Here is a 19,360-nt window from a genome sequence, read left to right on the forward strand (position 1 = left end):
ATGCAACTTACCGTTTAATACACAAGTCATTAATGCTGAAGTCTCCATAGACATTACCAGGTGTAACATGTAGTTCACGTGTTCTGGTAGCCAACATGTCAGCTCCCCACACCAATTGTTGTTCACTATACCGCCTATCACGAATTTCAAGAACCCTACAAGGTATGTGACTATTGATTTTTTCTGTTATAACAGATGTTATTACTGCAATAATATGTTATGTTGCTATTAATAATAAACAATAAAAAGATTCATGGAAAAAAAAATGATCAAGGAAGGACTCGTAACTGCATTGGAAAAAGGTTGTGATCAGAAAACTCTGTCTGCTACTTCCTACCTCCAGCGCCTATTTATAGGCCCTTAAGGCTTCTTTAATCATACTCTTTGGAAGGTTCAGAGTGTGGTCTAGATCACACCAGTAATTTCCAGACCGATTACTAGTAAGGTCTCTCAAACAAACCGCAACCAATGGATTTTTAAATTCTTATCCAACTTTATCACTTCTTTAAGGGCATCGTGATAGGCAGCCCACCTCCAAAACATCAGCACTCTTAGTTGAGCCTTATGGGTGATAGAGTTGACCCCCGTATCCCTTTGCAAAGGCTGCAGCAGTGTGCTCTTTGGGAGGCCTACAAAGGACCCCAAAAAGGCATTTTCTACTTTCCCCAGGGATGATAATTCCATAAAACACCATAGCTCTGCTCCATACAGGGCACCACCTTCAGCCTTAGTGCTATAAACTTTAAGTGCAGGAGATATCTGTTTAGATTTAGAGGCTTCAAACATCCTCTGTATTGCTGCTGCGTGATTGGATAGATTCAGACTGCTCTTCTTTATCTGAGATGACCACTGCATACTACTGGTCAGACTAATGCCCAAATAGTCAAATTCAAACACTCTTTCAAGATCCTTCCCCTCAAGCCTTATGGTTCCTCTAAAGGACTTGTGCGGGTGAGGGGCCATAAACTTGGTTTTAGAGTGGTTTAATATCAGTCCTCTTTCCCTACAAAAGGCCTCAAAATGATCAACCAGTTCCTGCAGGCCCACTGGGGTTTTAACTCGAGGGACTGCAAATGGTTCTGAAACCTCGTAGCCAATAGGGGCAAGTGTCCAGACGTTCGATTTCTAGCTCCATCCAGGCGGAAACTCGGACAAAGCACTTTTGAGAACAACTTTTTCAAGTTCAAGACACAACTATGCCATCAGTTACAAGGGACATCTTTGAGCAGCACATTGGCCGCCATCCTGACATGCCTGTACATGGCCCAGTTTGAGGAGTGGTACATCTTCTTAGATATGAATCCCTTCAAAGACAACATCCTGATGTGGCGCAGATACAGTGATGACATTCTGGTCTTTTGAAGTGGAAGTGAAAACATGTGCCAGGAGTTCGGAGACTTAATCAACACCTTGGACCCCCTAATTGAGGTTCACCCATTCATCCTCAACGAAAGGGTTAACATTTCTGGATTTACTTATCTCCATTAAGAACGGACAATTCTATACTAAAACCTACAAAGAAGATTAACGACTGCAACAGCATGCTGCTATTTGACAGCTATCATCCAAAGTAATAGAGAGAGAATCTACCACACAGACAACTTTGTCTACGGAGAAACTACAGCTCACTGGCAGATTATGATGCACATGCCAAGTCACTGAGTAGGAGTCCATGAATTACCCTACCCAGATTACCAAACGAGCTGAAAAGAGGACAGAGTACAATTCCTGAGAGGCTATTTTGGAACCCAACATGAGGTCCACTGAAGACACTATCATCTGTGTTACCTCCTTCACCCATGATATCAACAGGATTAAACGCATCATTCAGAAACATTGGGTTATTCTGAATTCTGAGTCCCTGGAGATCCCACGACCCTAATTCATTTTTAAGCAAGCCCAGAACCTTAAGGACCTGTTGTTGAATACCAGACCACGTACTAAACCTCTCCACACACAGAACACCCTATGGGCCATACCACATGACACAAGATTACCCATGTGGGTCCTGCAGGGTTTGTTTATTTTCTTGACATTTTAAGGATGTTGAACTGAGTCCACGATTCACTTGAGTTCAGAAAGCTCACACTAATTGCAATACAGAAAACTGTAGCTACTAGATCACTTATCTATGTGCCCTTCATTATGTGGGCATGACGGTAAGAGCTATCAAAACGAGGATAATGGAACACTGCAGCACAATCGGCAGTGGACGCCGCACCATTAAATGTGCATCCACTTCTGTGATTCCAAGCATTTTCCTGATTACCTACGGTGCACAGTTTTAGAAGCCAGCAACAAGTGGAATGATATCAATCTTTTCAGGAGAAAACAGTGTTGGATCTTCTGCCTCTCCACCCACAGAACGGATTTGAATGATGAAATCCTGTGGTGTGAGGTTTAACTGTCATTCCATCCTTCTTTGACTTTGATTATCATCAAGGTTCAAACCAGAGACATTCAATCATGCTCACAACACCATAAGATTGCCACCGCTATGCAGCACCTTTCATATGACTTTACTTTGTAAACACAAAGTTTGCATTATATGAGCTTCTAGGACTGCCATTTCCAGCTGCCAATTACTCAAACTTACAAACCCCTATGCTAGATGCCATTGACTATCGGTTATTTCTTAACCAGGGACATTTGGTTAAATTCATAGAACTACAAGATGGCCGCCACCAAGATGACATCATGCCATCAACTTAACTTTGTAATATGATGTCTGCATTACATGGGCTCACCAAACTGCCATCCCCCGCTAGCCTTGGTCTGACTTACTCACAAACACTGGGGAACTCTGAGGCATCTGTGCGCTCAGGAATTAGATGGCGTTGAGAATAGTTAATATTTCAAGCAGAAACATTGTGTCCGGCTCCTTAAATTCAAAGATGGCCGTCACTAGGAAGCACATTTGCCATTGATTTTACTTTGACTTAACTTTGCAATATGGTGTCTGCATTACACAGGCTCACAGGACTGCCATCCCCGCTACCCTTGGTCTGACTTACTCATAAATACTGAGGAACTTTGAGGCACCTGCATGCCCAGAAGTTAGATGGTTTTGAGAATAGTTAATATACCAAATCAGAGACACTGTCTCGCTTGTTACAGTCAAGGATGGCCACCACTAAGAAGCACATTTGATGCTGTTTTTACTGTGACTTGACTTTGCGACATGATGTCTGCATTACACGGGCTTACAGGACTGCCACTACCCACGGTCTGACTTACTCATTAACTTGGGGGAACTTTGAACCATCTTTTTGCTCAGATAGCATTGTGTATAATTAATAATCCAGTTAGAGATATTTTCTCTTGCTCGTAACATTTAAAGATGGGAGCCATTAAGTAGCGTATTCACCATTGATTTTACTCACTGCCCCTTTACAGTCACATACTCCCATTGGGTACTTGCATTTTCCTCGCCACACCACCACAGACGCTACACCTGATTACGATCTCTCTGATTGGCTGCTATTTGAAAGATGGACTGCTGTCCCTTCTCAGTCACGATCCAGGCAAGCATAAGTGGGAAGGCTCTCCGCACTGAAGCCATGTGAGCTTGATCACCTCCTGGGCTGCCACATTTTATCATTGGTATGACAAGACCTCCTGTATGGATATGAAGTGGCATTTTGAAGTCTACAATGAATGGGTTTCACAGTAGCCGGGCAGTGGCTACTCTATGGTTACTCTGAAACAATTCATTATAGACTTCAAAATGCCACTTCTTCTCTTTTCCTTATAGTTAGCAACTGTGCGCTAACCTTTGCTTTCAACCCATGGGGCAGATTTGATTGATCCTTAGGGTGAGACCCCATATTCACACTTAAATACAATCTGTCACTTGTTACAAAAAGTGTGACACCTACACAGCTTGTGTATTGTGCATTTCATGATTGTCCACCTGTCTGTCATTTGTGTGTGTACCTGTATTTTAATACCTTCGTCACACGATTAGGCTGTCTACCATTGGGGACATTACTATATTGTATGCTGGAATATTGATCATGATGACAATTTGAATGAGATTTACAAGCAATGCTTGGTGGGTATCATATGTTCTCCCTTTTCTTTCTCATTTACTTGTTCTAGGTTGGACGATCAATTTTAACTACTGCACCAGGTACTGTTTTCCTGAGGAATACCTACGCTTCACATTACGGTTTAGGTGTGGTGTAGGGATAAACTGTTCCCTTTTTTAGGTCCTGAAGAAGTGCTATGGATCCTTGCTAGGCCATAAGGCGTGAAACATGTCGACCTGACTACACACACTAATATGGGGCTACCTAGATAAATTATGCCCTCCCAGCAGCCCTGAACCATTTATTGGTTTATTAATCCTGCCAAGGGAGCCATCACATTAAACTTTTACCCGGCATCCCTTAGACAGTTTTATTTTGCTCAGTAGTCACACACACTGTCATCTCAACCCATCCTGCACATCCTATATGCCCTCACTCTTAAATTCCATCATCATGTAGCAAAACTTCAACAAATCTCTGCTAAAGCGACTCTTTGTGGGGCCTACAGGGCATTGCAGCACCAGCCTTACGGGGAGAATCCTCAATGAGGAAGCATGACATCCTTAGGGATGTGAGATGGCACCAAGAGATAACCTTTAGAATTCCCACCTTGTGTTTCATTTACCACTCTCTTCTTTCCGTTTTTTCGATCTGGTAGGAAAAGTACTTCTACAATTTCTTACATTAACGCTTTTGCTGCCTACGTGTTGGACCATGATAGGCTCCCATTCCCCCCTCTCAATTTTTGTTTCAAAATGTTTACTTTGACAAGTCAAAATAGTTTACAACTGCACACACAGGCTCTGCAACAGCAGGCCTGAGACATGTTTGAGGAGCTACTTTCAAGTGAGGGGCACAATCAGTGCTGTAAACCCACTAGTAGCATTTAATTCACATGCCCTGAGCACATGTAGTGCTACTTTACTTGGGATTTATAGGCAGGGCCATCGGAATAATGTGATTGTGCGGCTTGAGCAATTTTCGCATAATTAGAGATTTGCTGCATTTACCATATAATCCATCATCTGCCGCATAATCTGCAGATTTTAACAAAAATAAATTGTTTCTAGCTCAAACGGTTAGAAAATTACAAAAAATGCAGGGACGTCTTATTGCGTGGTGGAAGGCCTTTTGCAAAGCTGGACTGGTCACATTCTGTTGTTTATTGTTATATTTGGGTGTTAAATTGGTATTAATGAGGTGCAGTCAAGGCCCAGACAGTGTTACCAAGGGCCAGATGTAGTAAGCCGTTTGCATGTCGCAAACTGCAAAAATCGCAGTTTGCGGCATGCAAACGGCCGAACGCGATGCTCATTCCCAAATTGCGACAAGGTACTGACTCGCAATTAGGGAATGCAACTCGCAAATAGGAAGGGGTGTTCCCTTCCTATTTGCGACCGCATCGCAATTCAGATTTGCTTTGTGACTGCGAATGTGGTTGCAAACCAACTCGCAGTTACCACCAGTGTGACACTGGTGGTAACTCATTCGCAAAAGGGAACCCCTTCCCCTTTGTGAATGTCGAAAAAAATATTTTTTCAGAGCAGGCAGTGGTCCTATGGATTCGGTTTACTTTTCATTTTGCAACTCGTTTTCCTTTAAGGAAAATGGGCTGCAAAATGAAAAAAAAATACTGCTTTATTTATAAAGCAGTCACAGACATGGAGGTCTGCTGACTACAGCAGGCCACCATCCCTGTGAGTGCAGGGACTCGCTATGGGGTCGCAAAATGCGACCCACCTCATGAATATTGATGAGGTGGGTCTTTCCGACCCCATAGCGAGTCGCAGAAGGTGTCTGAGACACCATTCTGCATCCAATTTTGCGACTTGCAAATTGGGAGTCAGTCAGATTTTCCTACATCTGGCCCCAGTTCTTTAAATGACCAAATAATGAGGGTAATACTATATCAAAATGTGCTGCATTATGCTTCATAATTTGCCTTTTCTTGCTGCATAAATTACTCAACCCTGCCAAATTATTTTCTGCCGTATAATTCCAGGGGGCCTGCTTGTAACTAAATTAAATATACCAGTTGGGTATGGGCCAATGTTACCATGTTTAGAGGAGAGAGCATAAGCATTTTAGCACTAGTTAGCAGTGGTAAGGCTTAAGGCTGGCAAAAATGAGATCAGAAAAATGAAAGAAGCAGGCAAAAAGTTGGGGTGAAGACCACCCTGAGGCCTGATGTGGTCCCAGTTCCTCTTTGAGGCAACAACCACCATCGAGTAGGGCACCATAGCGCTGTCAGATCATGGGTGGGTACTGTGGGAGGGGGATGATCAGCAGAGAGTGGCGAGGGCAGCGTCATTCTGGAAGTTTGATATGACATTACTTAAGGACCGACAGGCAGTGAGAGATTCTGTGGGGAATTACTTCAAGGAAAACAAGGTGGGTGAAACACCCCTTGCTATGGTCTTGGACGCCTTTAAGACTGTTTTTTGAGGCCGCAGCACAGTGGAGAAGGCGCATTCCCATACAAAGAGTTCAGCTAGTAGGAGTGCTTTGGAGGCAGACTGCAAAGAGGATACAACACACCATATGCAGACAGGATCCTTAAAAGCCCAGGGCCGAATGGTGGAGGTTCAGGGGTAAATTACCTTGGAGGCACTAGAAAGAGTGGTAAATATGTTATTTTACCTGAGATAGACGTTCTATTAACATGCAAACAAGATTGGGGTCTTGCTTGCTCAGCGCCAACTTGAGAATGACAAGGCTGGGTAATGTAGAGCCTTTAGTGAAGATTATGAGACCCTCTGTGCTGAGGAATTGGTGTCCGTGGCAGAAGTGCAGGCATACTTGCAAAAGGCCTCTATTCCCCGTTTAACACGGCTAATGCAAAAGACTTTGAAAAAGTGATCACGATAGACGAAGTCCTGAGGGTAGTAAAAGGGCTGCATCCTTATAAGGCACAGAGGATAAATAGGCTCACTAATCACTTAAACATTTAGCTTCGGAGCTAGCCGTGCGATTGACAGCCCAGTACAATTCCTTCATGCACACAAGGATGGTCAAGCCTTCAATGCAGCAGGAGCATATTACCCTAATATATAAGGAGGGCAAACCTATGCACTGATGCTTGTCCTACAGTCCTACAGCACTCCTGAACTCGACCTACATATCTTTATGAGAGTGCTAGCGAAAAGAATTGTGGCACACTTCCCATATCTAGTGGACCCGGATCAATTGGGGTTTATTCACCAACGATAGGCCACAGACAATATTTGACGGGTGCTGCACCTGACTGAAGAGGCCAATAATAGGAAAATCCTAATGGTGAACCCGTCCCTGGATGAGGAAAAGGCATTCAACCCTGTCAACTGGGACTACCTCTTTCAGGTACTTACTGCGATAGTGCTGGAGGCGAACAATAAACTTGGACAACAGCTTGTTGGAAAGGCCCCACGGTGACAGTTGGGGAAAACGGCTTGTGCTCAACATGATCCTGCTGAGGAGGGAGACGCAGTAGGGCTGCTCTCTCTGGCCCATTCTCTTTGTCCTCTCTGTTGAGCCTCTAGCAGATGTGATACGCCGATGCTAGGATATCAAAGGTATGCCCTTTGGGGACAATCACCATAAGATCTACTCTCTGCAGATGATGTTTTATTGACACTAACGGAATTTGAACATTCCATCTCTTATGTGATGGGGGATCTGGAAGTCTATGGAAAGTGATTTGAGTAAATGGAAGTGGCAGGCCGGAGGTAGCCCAACAGAACATATTGTCATGATTACTATGTTTTCCAGGCCGCACTAGTGGTGTTCCCAGATGACAGCATGAGGGCCGTCTAAAAAGAGGTAGACGCATTTATATGTGGGGGTGGGCAGCAGAGTATCCAGGAAGGCCACCCAGGACAGACGATCGGTGGGGGAGGAAGGGTGAACTGCTAGACATTAAAAAATACCATCAGGCGTCCCAATTGTGGCTTCTTTTCTAATGGCCCCTATACAACACAGACCACCACTGGATACATATGGCTGCAGCAGTGATGAACCGCCCGCCTTAGGCTGTTCCCTGGTTACCCAAAGACACAGGCAACTAGACTGTTATTATTCTGTGCTCCTGAACCCAGCAATAAAAGTGTGGGACTCACTCAAAAGGACACCGATCCTAACGTCCTTTTGCTCCCTATGTATACCATTGTTGAGCTTTTGCTCCCTATATTACCATTGTTGAGCATCCGGGTCTGAGCACAGGAGATTTGAGATGTTTGGAGGAAGGGGGCAGCACAATAGGACGCTCAGAGACCTGTTTCAAGGAAGGGACATTAAGCCCTTCTCAATGCAAACAGGAGGATCACCTCCAGGAAACCAACTGGATGTGCTACTCCCAACTGGGACATTGGATTCTACACCCGCTAATAAAGCAGCGGCCCTCAGACCCTTGATGGCGTCGGAGAAACGTTTTGCTAGTAATAGTGGCCAGAAAGGCCTTATCTGTAACATTTACGCTATACTATCGGGGTAGGCCCCTCCATGGATTGGCCTAAATTAAACACTGGCAAATGGCCCTGGTGAAAAAGATCGCAATGTCCCTGTGGGGGGATATTCCATCTTTGTGAAAAGCATCCAGAACCGAGAAACCATGTACAAAATAATGATAGGTTGGTATATGACACCTGAGAAATTGCAACGCATGTATGACACAGCAGATGGGTTATGCTGGAGAGTGTGCGGCCAGGTGGGGGATATGTTGAATCTATGGTGGGTATGCCAGAGACTCCAGTTTTTCTGGAAAGGGATCCTTGGCCACATCAGGGATATGATCGGATACCCATTGAGCTCAGACCTGGCAACATTGATTCTGAACTTAAGACAGACAGAGATCAAGTGCTTATCAATGAGTGACTGGTAACTATTCACAAACATGACTCGTGGGCCAAACGATTGCACTGAAATGGAACTCCAACCAGGTCCCTACCGAGACGGAATGAGCGGGGAGACTCTGGATGTTGTTAGCAATGGAAAAACTGTCTTGGGGGCTCCTGGAGATAGAGCATAGGTCTGAGGTGATAACTGAACACGTGTAGTATGCCTCCTGGAATGTCTAGTGCTGCAGGCATTAGTGTGGACCCATGAGGACTGGGTTGAAGGGGGGGTGGTGTTACTGCCAGTCTGGAATTGGGATAAGCTAATGATGCGTGCGAAAAAGTCTGAGTTGTCGGTATTGTTTCTATTTTTCTATTACTGAAAACCCAATAAAATCTTATTGACAAAAAAACTGTGTTTTTGCTAAACACTTTTGTTTATGAATACAAGGAGTGCTGCTTGATTTCTGGATTTGTTGTACTTCAAAAATAGTAAAAACTCTTTCACTTGTGTCAATATTTAAGACCTGGTGATTGTTGAGTCACGCATGCTACCAAAGGCCGATATTTAAAGTGAGGAGTATGGGAATGCACTGGATAAGCCACAAAGCCTCTTTTATCCAAACAAAGAGTACTGTAAAGTCACCTTGTGCCCAGCATTTACAGACAGTGAACTACATTGTGAAACTAGACTTACTCCTCAAAATCTTCCTCTGTCAATGGGATGTCTTCAAAGAGCACAGGTGAGTTCATGTTGAAGAAGATCCCCAGCAAGACCTGTGATGAGGAAGAAAAGCAAGTCAGAGGCCAATGAAAAGCAAATCAAAAATATAAGGCTTTGAGAGGTCTTCATGGGGTGAAATAAGCAGTCCTTGTTTTCCCTAGATTAAACATATGCTTCAGATAGATGCCTAATGATAGTAAGGCAGGATCTGCAAGCATAAGGCAGAAATGGCTTTTTTCCCTACTACTTTTCAGAAGAACATGCATACTATGTGCTCCTATCATTTCCTCAGAGCAAGTCAGGCCAACACCAAAAATGATACACGGACTTCCACCAGATACTTTTCACACAACGAGGGTGGGAAAGACTAAGCAATAAAGCACTGGCCTGTCATCCACAACGTAGTTCCACTCCACATACATTACCACACATCCCCTCCCTTTCTACTCAAAACATGAATGAAATGGAGGAGTACAAGACCCAGACAAACAGAACAACACAAAAAAACAAAATGAATGATACAAGCTCCAGAAGGCTTTACAATCTGGCAAAAAATAACAGTGTACCTCAATAAGCAATATCTAATGACCATTAAGGGTGCATTAATAAAATGTGAATATATATAATGAATTCCCTTAAAAGAATTCAATGTTTTTGAACACAGTCTTCCAAATATCGAGGTGGTCTGCAAATCTTTTGAGCACGTCCCTCACCTTCTCGCAACTCAGTATGCCCCAGAACAGCTGGCACACCAGTTTTTAGTCTTTTTTCACCCTTTTTACATTTGTCGGACTCCTCCACACTCAATGTAATCTGAACATCCATTCCCGGTCACCGGACGTTTTCCCTTGCTCTCTTTTGGTTAATGTCTGCCCCAGATGTCCCGCATTGGCTAATTTAAAAATCCCGTCCTTAAAACCCTCAGGTGGCACAAACTTGCTGTTTCTCACAAGTACTTCCACACCAGCCATTGTCAATTCATCCAGTAATTTCACATAGGGTTTCATAGGAGGTGAGACCATGCTTTCCCTACATCCACCTTGAATCACCATTTGTTTCACCGCTATTAAAACAGGATCAGCTTCCATACATTTGCTCCACTCTTTAGCAGTAAATACACCACACACACATCCTTCCACCTCACACAGCCATGCTACGGCACCTCCTTGCTGTTTAGCTAAAACAGCCGGTCTGTCCACCTCAGTCCACTCCAGGGACATACGTGACAAACAGTCTGCCTGAGCATTCTGCCACCCTGGAATACGCTCAAGCTTGTACTTGTATTCCAGTGGAATAGCAAAAATTGGTCCCCCTGGGGAAGTATAGCCCTTGACTTCCACAGCAGTGGTTGTTTCACTAAAACCCTCCAACTTGATAAGGTTCATCAAGTATTTCATCCACTTTAATAGATGTAAACAATTCCAAAATTATACACACCCTCAATAGGGCAACACTTATTAATATTAGGTGCTTCTAATAAGTGCCAACCTGGCAGATTCTTTCCCTGCACCATCTAGTGTTAAAACATTTATCAAGGGTGTGTGATCTGTGCAAATACAAAACTCAAAGTCCCATAAAAATGTCTTAAAGTACTCCACACTCCGTGCTGCCACCAATGCTTCTTGCTCTATGACTGAGCAATACGTTCACTCTCAGTCAGTGAGCAGAAGCAAATGCTACAGCAGTACCACCCCACCATGTAACAGACAGAACAGCACCCACGTTACATTCACTAGCATCCACAGTCAAATTTGTTTTCAATCCAGTATCAAATGGTGCTAAAATTCCTACTTCACCTATCCTTCCTTATGTTATCAAACAACTCTTGTTGACTCTTTCTGCACACAAACACACACACCTTTCTCAGCAATTGCCTCATTCCCTCTGTTTTCTCTGAAAAGTTGCTCACAAAATTGGAATAATATTCAATGAGTCCCATAAAAGACAGCAGTTAATCTTTGTCTTGAGGCATGGACAATGCTCTGATGGCTTTAAGTAAGTCTTCTATGGACTTCAGTCCATCTACTGAGATTGTGTGCCCAGTATTCAAATTCTTCACCTAAAAAGCTGCTCGTCTTTCCTGGGAGTGAGGCCGGCTTCATGCAATCTACGCATTGCTGACTTCAAAATGTCATTGTGCTCCTGTATATTCTATCCAAACACTAATATATCGTTGAGGAACCTTTTCCAGACCCCTGAACACTTACGTCATCATGCGTTGAAAAACACTTACCGCAGAGGATAACCCAAAGGGCATCCTCGTAAACTGAAATGTAATCATAAAAAATGCAATCAAATTCTTAGATTTCTCATTTAAGCAAATTTGGTGCCATGCAATCTTAAGTCAGAGCTTGAAAAAGTATTTTACACCTTTGCGGAGTAATAGCAGTTCATTTATTTTAGGTAAGTGAAAAGTGTCTGTGACACTGTTTTGATTAAGGTTTCTTGGGTCCACACAAAATCTTAATCAACCGCCACATTTTTTAGTTATGACTATAGGTGAATCCCCGCTAGAAGCTTCTACAGGCTCATTAATGCCTTCTTTTAACATATCCTCTAGCATTTTCTTCACTTCACCTTTCACAGCCCAGGTAACCTTCTCAACCTGTGTTTCACTGCAATAGTACTCTTTTTCAGGATGGTGCAATGGACATACCCCTTCAATTGTCCTAATATCGTCCACCACCATGACCTTGACTAGGAGAATGTGGATTGATGATGATATGAAGATCATATTGATAGACCTAGCCTAATATTGGTGATCCATCTGCAGCCACATACACCTTTCCCTCTATGTATCTCACCTGGAACTTGGTGGAGGCTTGAGAATATCCTAAAACTTTGATACTTTCACCTTTGTACCCTCTTGGATTGATGCCCTTCGGCAACAGTGTTACTTAAGGCCACTCTCTCTCGAACATACACTGTCGGACGATGGTAATAAGGAGCCTGAGTCTACCATCAGATCAACTTTCCTGCCCTTCACCTCAAAGGCAACCATGGGCCTGATTTTTGTTCCCTCATCATCTGCTTCCTGATTAAGAATTAGCACACGATCTCCATGTATGCCTTCCTTTGTGACTGCTATTCGAGACTCTATTGTATGATTTGCTGCTCGGATTGACCACACCCTTTCATATCTTCCTTCTTGTTAACCACAGAAACTTCTTCGCCTGCACTAGCCACGTCTTTCTTCCCATCTTCTTCATACACAGCTCTGAATCTACCACAACTCTTGTCACAGTAAGTGCATCCTTTAAGGGGGATTCTTTGCTGCCCAAAGTGTTTTCTTGCTCCTGCATTGTGCAATCAGATGATCTCTAATACATTCTTCTGTCATTGTACCAAGACAGCACTTGACAACGTTCTTGCAGGCTTGAAACATACTCTTCCATTGACTCTCCCACTCTCTGAGGCCTTGTGTAAAATTTGTATCTAAACATGGCAATGTTCTCCTCTTTGGCAAACTTACTTTTAGGCAAAGTTTGACCTCTTTCTAAACATCCTGTATAGGTAGATCATCACTGTCTAGAACTTCTGGAATACATTTGAATATATGGTGACCTTCTTTGCCCAACATGCTTAACAACAAGTCTTTCTTCATTTCAGGTCCAAAACCTTGATCCTATCCTCAAAGCCAAAATGTGTTAATCAAAGTGAAAACAACATTCAATGTGTTTAGAGTATTTATTGCCAGCAGCATGGAAAGACACGATCCCCTCTTTGCCAGCCTTAAACCAACTGACAAGAATGGAAACACCAAGTACAATTGGAACATCACCTGAGTTTTTGAATGGAAATTACACACCAAGGTTCCTAGAATTGAAGATATACATTACCACACACTTATGCCCCTACAAGGCAACAAAATGCCTAAACTCAGCCTCCCCAAAGAGATTAGACTTCCAATGAGCTGCATACAAAAGATCCAATAAGAGATCTCTCTATATACATAGCTCCCCTTCAATCTACCTTAATCTCAGAGCAAGCAAGATCCGAAGAAGACAGAAAAATAATTTCTTCACAATATCCTATAAAAGAGCAAAAACTGTAAGCCTTGCGGCTGGTGTCCCTTATTTGCAAGCACTATGCAGTGCCTGTGAATTGGGATAAGCACTGGATTAAACCACTAATACAAAACAAAACAATACTGACAAAGGCAGACTGGATGAGCCCATGGTAAAAACAGCATTGTAAAATGTTCAATTCAGGATTTAGATAAGCTTGTACTCTGCGTGCACAAGGCACAGATTGGGATTGCTGTAGATAGTGAGCTACAAGCATTTAAAGCTCAAAGATCACCTCAAAGCTTCTTATGTGCCTGATTTTGGTTGCAAAGAGTTACACATTTTAGACGAGAGAGGAAGGCAGCAGCACATGGGCCCAGCATTTAAGATAAAAAAATAGTGAAAAAACAAATGACTGCATCAAATGATACAAGCATCAGCAGCCAGACTGCTTGTTGTCAAACATACCTAATTCCCTGTGATGAAATCACATTTCCCCATGTAAGGAAAAAAATCAGCTTAGTATGCTTTGGCATCTGTTGGTACATTCACTATAAATCAGAGATGTTTTACAGTGGCGCACGATAGAGAGGTGTCTTGGCTAAGCAGTGACCCTAGGCACTACATCCTTCCACTCTCTAGCTTCCCATTGTCATACGAAATGTGTCCTCTGCCTGCAAATTCGTACAGCCAGTGCAACGCATGGCATTCGAACTTGAAGAAATAGCTTCCTTTATGCAAATGTACACAGTAATGCTCAGACAAGAAGGGGTTCCATGAGCACTGACCACGGGTGTCTCAATTCCTTCTCTCACATGGTGCTTAGCCCTTGCTTTTAGCCTAAATTTAATTGCCCTGAGTCCGACAGTCTTTTGTTCCCCCTACACCTTCATGATTCCCTTCATCGTTCCCTGTAGCACCCCATTCAACTCTTGCCTCCAGTGACAAATTCACAAGCAATGCTGACTTTATGCTGGGTGAAAACTTTGATCTGTGTATTTTAGAAAGTCAGGAACAAGAGTCTGAGGCAGCTGAAGACCCCATTGCCCAATGTGAAAATGACTGATAATGATCATTTCTTCCTAAGATGTGTTTAATCGGTCTTTACCATGTTTTAGATTTAAGTATGTTTCCTCGCAGAGGGCGTGGTCTTGTCGAGTTCAACATTGACTGTCACTTCTGGGTTAGAGCCAGGGTGGTTTGTATACTGTTGATTCACGTCTGGGTTGGCAGTATGATCAAAAAAACTAATTTGATTTGAAGGCTGTGTGCAATTGACAGAGGCTGATATAAATTCGAACATTCCATCTATACCTTTCTGCTTTTCTTTTGTACTTCACTTGTAGGAGCTGTTGAGTCTCGAACACTCATGGGAGACATCAAGGGCCATATTTATACTTTTTGACGCAAAACTGCACCGACGCAGATTTACGTCAAAAATTTTACCGCCGGCTAATGCCATTTCTTTGAGCCATGCGGGTGTCAAATTTATATTTTGATGCACGGCGACGCAAACCACAGGTGTGAGTCTTTTTTTTTTTTACTCAAACCAATGCGTCACGTCATAAAGAAAAGCAACGTTAATGAGGCAAAAATTACTGTGAGCCGGTTTACAACGTCGAAAACCGGAAACGTGCCGTTTTTTGACACAATAGCGTCAAAAAGCAGAGCAAACACAGCAAAATGTGATAAGGAAAGCCAAAATGGATCCCAGATGCTTGCACAGACCCCAGGAAGATGACAACAGACCAGGAACCAGCCAGAAGGACCCACACAAGACCCAGGATAGGGAGAAGAAGAAAAGAAAGTGTTGCTTCAGTGCAGAGGAGCAGGAACTTCTGGTGAAAGAGGTGACGGACCACCAGCACCAACTGTTTGTCACCTCAAAGTTGCCAATCAGTAGGAGAGAGGCAATATGGCAACAAATTGTTGACAAGATAAACAGTGTGGCAGAAGTACGGAGAACTGACATTGAGTGCAAGAAACTCTGGCATGACTGCAAGCGCAGGACCAAGGAAAAGATGGCCAGGAACTCGAAGGCAGCACTGCAGACTGGAGGTGGGAGTCCAGCACCGCAGAAGGCCCTGGACCACTTGGAGGAGATGGTGGCAGCCAACATCCCTGAGGAGATCGTCACAGGGATTCAAGAACAGGACAGCGCAGACTACCAGGAGACAACACAGATGCAGGGTAAGTCGCATGGGGAACTAAAATGCCTAATTGTTAACTGCAACCTGGGGGTGGGGAATACCCACTACAAAATGCATGGAAGTCATGATATTCAGGGAGTGGCATGGTTAAAGGAGCACAGTACAGAGGCATGGCCCGTTCAGAGGAAACCTGGGGCACAGTACTACCCTACACCAACAGCCTTTGCATGGGGGTATGCTGCCATGCTAAGTATGTTGGAAAGGTAAAGCCAGGCCAGGAGGGGAGGGTACAACGTAAAACTGGCATGCTGTCACACGTCAGCCAGTATTCTCCCTACATGAACTAGGGCCCAATTAACAAACTCTGGCCATATCTGCAAGTGGAATTTAACATTGACAATAGTTGCCATTACCACCTCTGCTGTGTGTGCAGGTCAAGTAGCTAATAGCAGTAACGTCCCCAGGACTACCATGATGACATGGATGACGAGCTGACAAACATCAGCAAGCAGACCCTCCAAGATGTCCTTGGAACCCTCCAGACCCCACCTTCAGTGACAAGGAGGAGCACAGAACTAGCAGCCATCACAGAGGACCCACCCACCACGCCAATTGTACAACTTGCCAGCTCCAACCCAGCTGAGGACTCTGACGACACTGGCACCAGCTTTGAGAGAACTGTAGTGGGAGTACAGCGGGAGCTGGCCAAGGAGGTGCGGGTGGGGATGGAAAATATGGCAGCCAGCCTATAGGGGGTGCGCTCGTGCATGATGTCAACTGCAAAACAGGCAGCAGCCATGCAAGGGCGAACAACAATCTTGCAGGAACTTGGATGGAAAATATGGCAGCCAGCCTATGGGGGGTGCGTTCGTGCATGATGTCAACTGTAGAACAGGCAGCAGCCATGCAAGGGCGAACAACAGTCTTGCAGGAACTTGAAAAAAGGTTGAAGGAAATCAGCACAGCTGTAAGAGAGTTGACCCAGCACCTACAACAACAAACCTGTCAACGCGTGCACAAATGCAATATTGAACCCTTCAGGGCTGACCTGGCTACCTACCACAGTGATGTGGCTGCTATTGTTAAGAACCAGCAGCTCCTCCTTGCTGCAGTACTGCCCTTAATAGCCCCACAGTTGGCAGCTACTGGGATGTTTGACTCCACGTCTTCTAACATTGAGGTGTGTGTTGCCCCTTCACAACCACCACCACCAAGGGCAGAGGAGACAACACACACATCAGAAGATGAAGACGTGGAACAGATCACCTTCACCAGTAAGAGTACCCGGTAGCACTAGTCCCTGCCACATGGCCACCTATTGCCAAGGTCTTGTGCTTTGTAAAATGCTAGTCTTGCAACAACTGTACTCAAGCATTGTTCCTCAGCCCACTGTTTATCTTGTCACCCTGCCCTGTGATTGTCTCTCACTAACTCATTGGCAAATCATGTCCCTCTGCAATGTCTGACACTTCACCCCAGCATGTCCAATGACATGTCTTTTTGCACTTGTGTAGGATCACAATGGAAGGTGTCACACTAATGGAGTCACAATCATGGACAATGTACATTTAGCACTACAGCACTTTCAAATAAATAGCACTTACACAACAACTTTGTCTCTGTGTAATGTGACACATCAACCGTCAGGTAGATCAGTTATGTTTACCTCAGGTCAATGATTATAGAATGTCAATACACCTGACCTGAAAGAATGTTGGCTGATAACTATGCACAGTGGTCTGGATTGTACCATCATCTGCCTTTCCTGAGGGTTATTTCTGAGGAAAATAGAAACTATACACCATAATGCTGTGTTGGACAGAATAACGCTTCCTCATGAGATGTCTAAGCCAAAAGTTATTGCCTTCAACTTTTTCTTCAAGCCAAAACTTACGTATGTGACATTTGACCCAAATTTTACCAAACACACCATACTGCATGAATGGATGTGTATGGTGGTCATTACAACCCTGGCGGTCGGTGTTACAGCGGCGGTAAAACCGCCAACAGGCCGGCGGAAAAAAATTGAATTACGACCATGGCGGAAACCGCCAACATAGACAGCCACTTTAACACTCCGATCGCCACGGCGGTACAAACAAACACTGCGGCGGTAACCGCCAACAGACATGCGGAGGACAATGTACCGCCCACAGAATTACAACACACCGATCCGCCACACTTTCCGGGGCGGATTCATCGCGAACAAAAACACAGCGGAAACAGGACTTGGAAGGGAAAACGCTCACCTCTACTCATCCCACAAGGAACCAGGACGTCATGGAACTGGAACTTCAGATTCTTCCAGCCCTTATCTTCCTGCTCCTCTACCAGGAGCACAAACGCCGGCGGCGAAGACCACGGTGAGTACTGCACCTATGACACAGGGGAGGGGGAGGGGAAAACAGTGACACACACACGCAACACGCAAAACCCCCACCCCCACCCTCACCCACGACAACACACACACCAATACATCATGATACATCACAGTTACACCCCCAAAACCGCCCGGAAGAATGCAAGGACAAAAAGAAATGAGTCGAATGATTGTAATATATACAAAGACAGTAATCAAAAATATATACATATATTAAGATATTCACACTATAAACAAATATATACACCAAGAATTCAAGTCCCAGGTATTCAACTATCATAGTCCGTGGACCACTGGGCCCAAAAAGCATGGGCGAGGCCCACACTCAATACCCGAACAAGACAGAGAGAACACTGCTGGGGCATCAGATAGAAAGAAAAAACAGGCACCTCAGGGGGAAGGGAAGGGGGGGCACCTCAGCCGGATGAGTGCACAACGCCAGATCCACGAGGGGGCTCCATGCCCATTGATGTATCCTGGGGAGTGCAAAGCCACAGTCTCTCAAGTCTCTATAGTGGGTGGGTTGCCCACTGTAATATCCTGGGGAGTGCAAAGCCACAGTCTCTCAAGTCTCTCCAGTGGGTGGGTTGCCCACTGCTATATCTTGGGGAATGCAAAGCCACAGTCTCTCAAGTCTCTCCAGTGGGTGGGATGCCCACTGCTATATCATGGGGAGTGCAAAGCCACAGCCTCTCAAGTGGATAACATTCTCCACTGGTTTCTAGAAGGGGCTTTGTGCCCAGAGTGCTTCATCCTGCCATGGACAGAGGTAGTGGATGCCTTTCTCCACTGGTTCTGGAGGGGGCTTTGTGCCCAGAGTGCTTCATCCTGCTAAGGACAGAGGTAGTGGATGTGATACTCCACTGGTTCTGGAGGGGGCTTTGCGCCCAGAGTGCTTCATCCTGCCAAGGACAGAGGTAGTGGATGTGATACTCCACTGTTTCTGGAGGGGGCTTTGCGCCCAGAGTGTTTCATCCTGCCAAGGACAGAGGTAGTGGATGTGATACTCCACTGGTTCTGGAGGGGACTTTGTGCCCAGAGTGCTTCATCCTGCCCGCGGCGGCCTTAGTAGCGTCGGAATCATTGGCGCTCACTGGCCTGCGGTGTTGCTGGCGGCGGTGTCCTGGGAAGCGGTGCTGCTGGCGGCAGTGTCTTGGGCAGCGGTGCTTCTGGCGGCAGTGTCTTGGGCAGTGGTGCTGCTGGCGGCGGTGTCTTGGGCAGCGGGGCTGGTGGTGGCGGTGTCTTGGGCACCGGTGCTGC

General features: G+C 44.8%; 1 protein-coding gene across 1 annotated transcript in view; it reads right to left on the reverse strand.

Moving 5' to 3' along the window:
- Positions 1-19,360, reverse strand: part of LOC138267100 (ribonuclease kappa-A-like) — a 101,120-nt gene that overhangs the window by 62,740 nt on the left and 19,020 nt on the right. Inside the window, exon 2 of the mRNA XM_069215950.1 lies at positions 9,537-9,616. Within this exon, the coding sequence (XP_069072051.1) occupies positions 9,537-9,616 (80 nt within the window). The remainder of the gene's footprint in view (positions 1-9,536; positions 9,617-19,360) is intronic.

This window comes from Pleurodeles waltl, chromosome 12, assembly GCF_031143425.1.
Source record: "Pleurodeles waltl isolate 20211129_DDA chromosome 12, aPleWal1.hap1.20221129, whole genome shotgun sequence".
NCBI lineage: Eukaryota > Metazoa > Chordata > Amphibia > Caudata > Salamandridae > Pleurodeles > Pleurodeles waltl.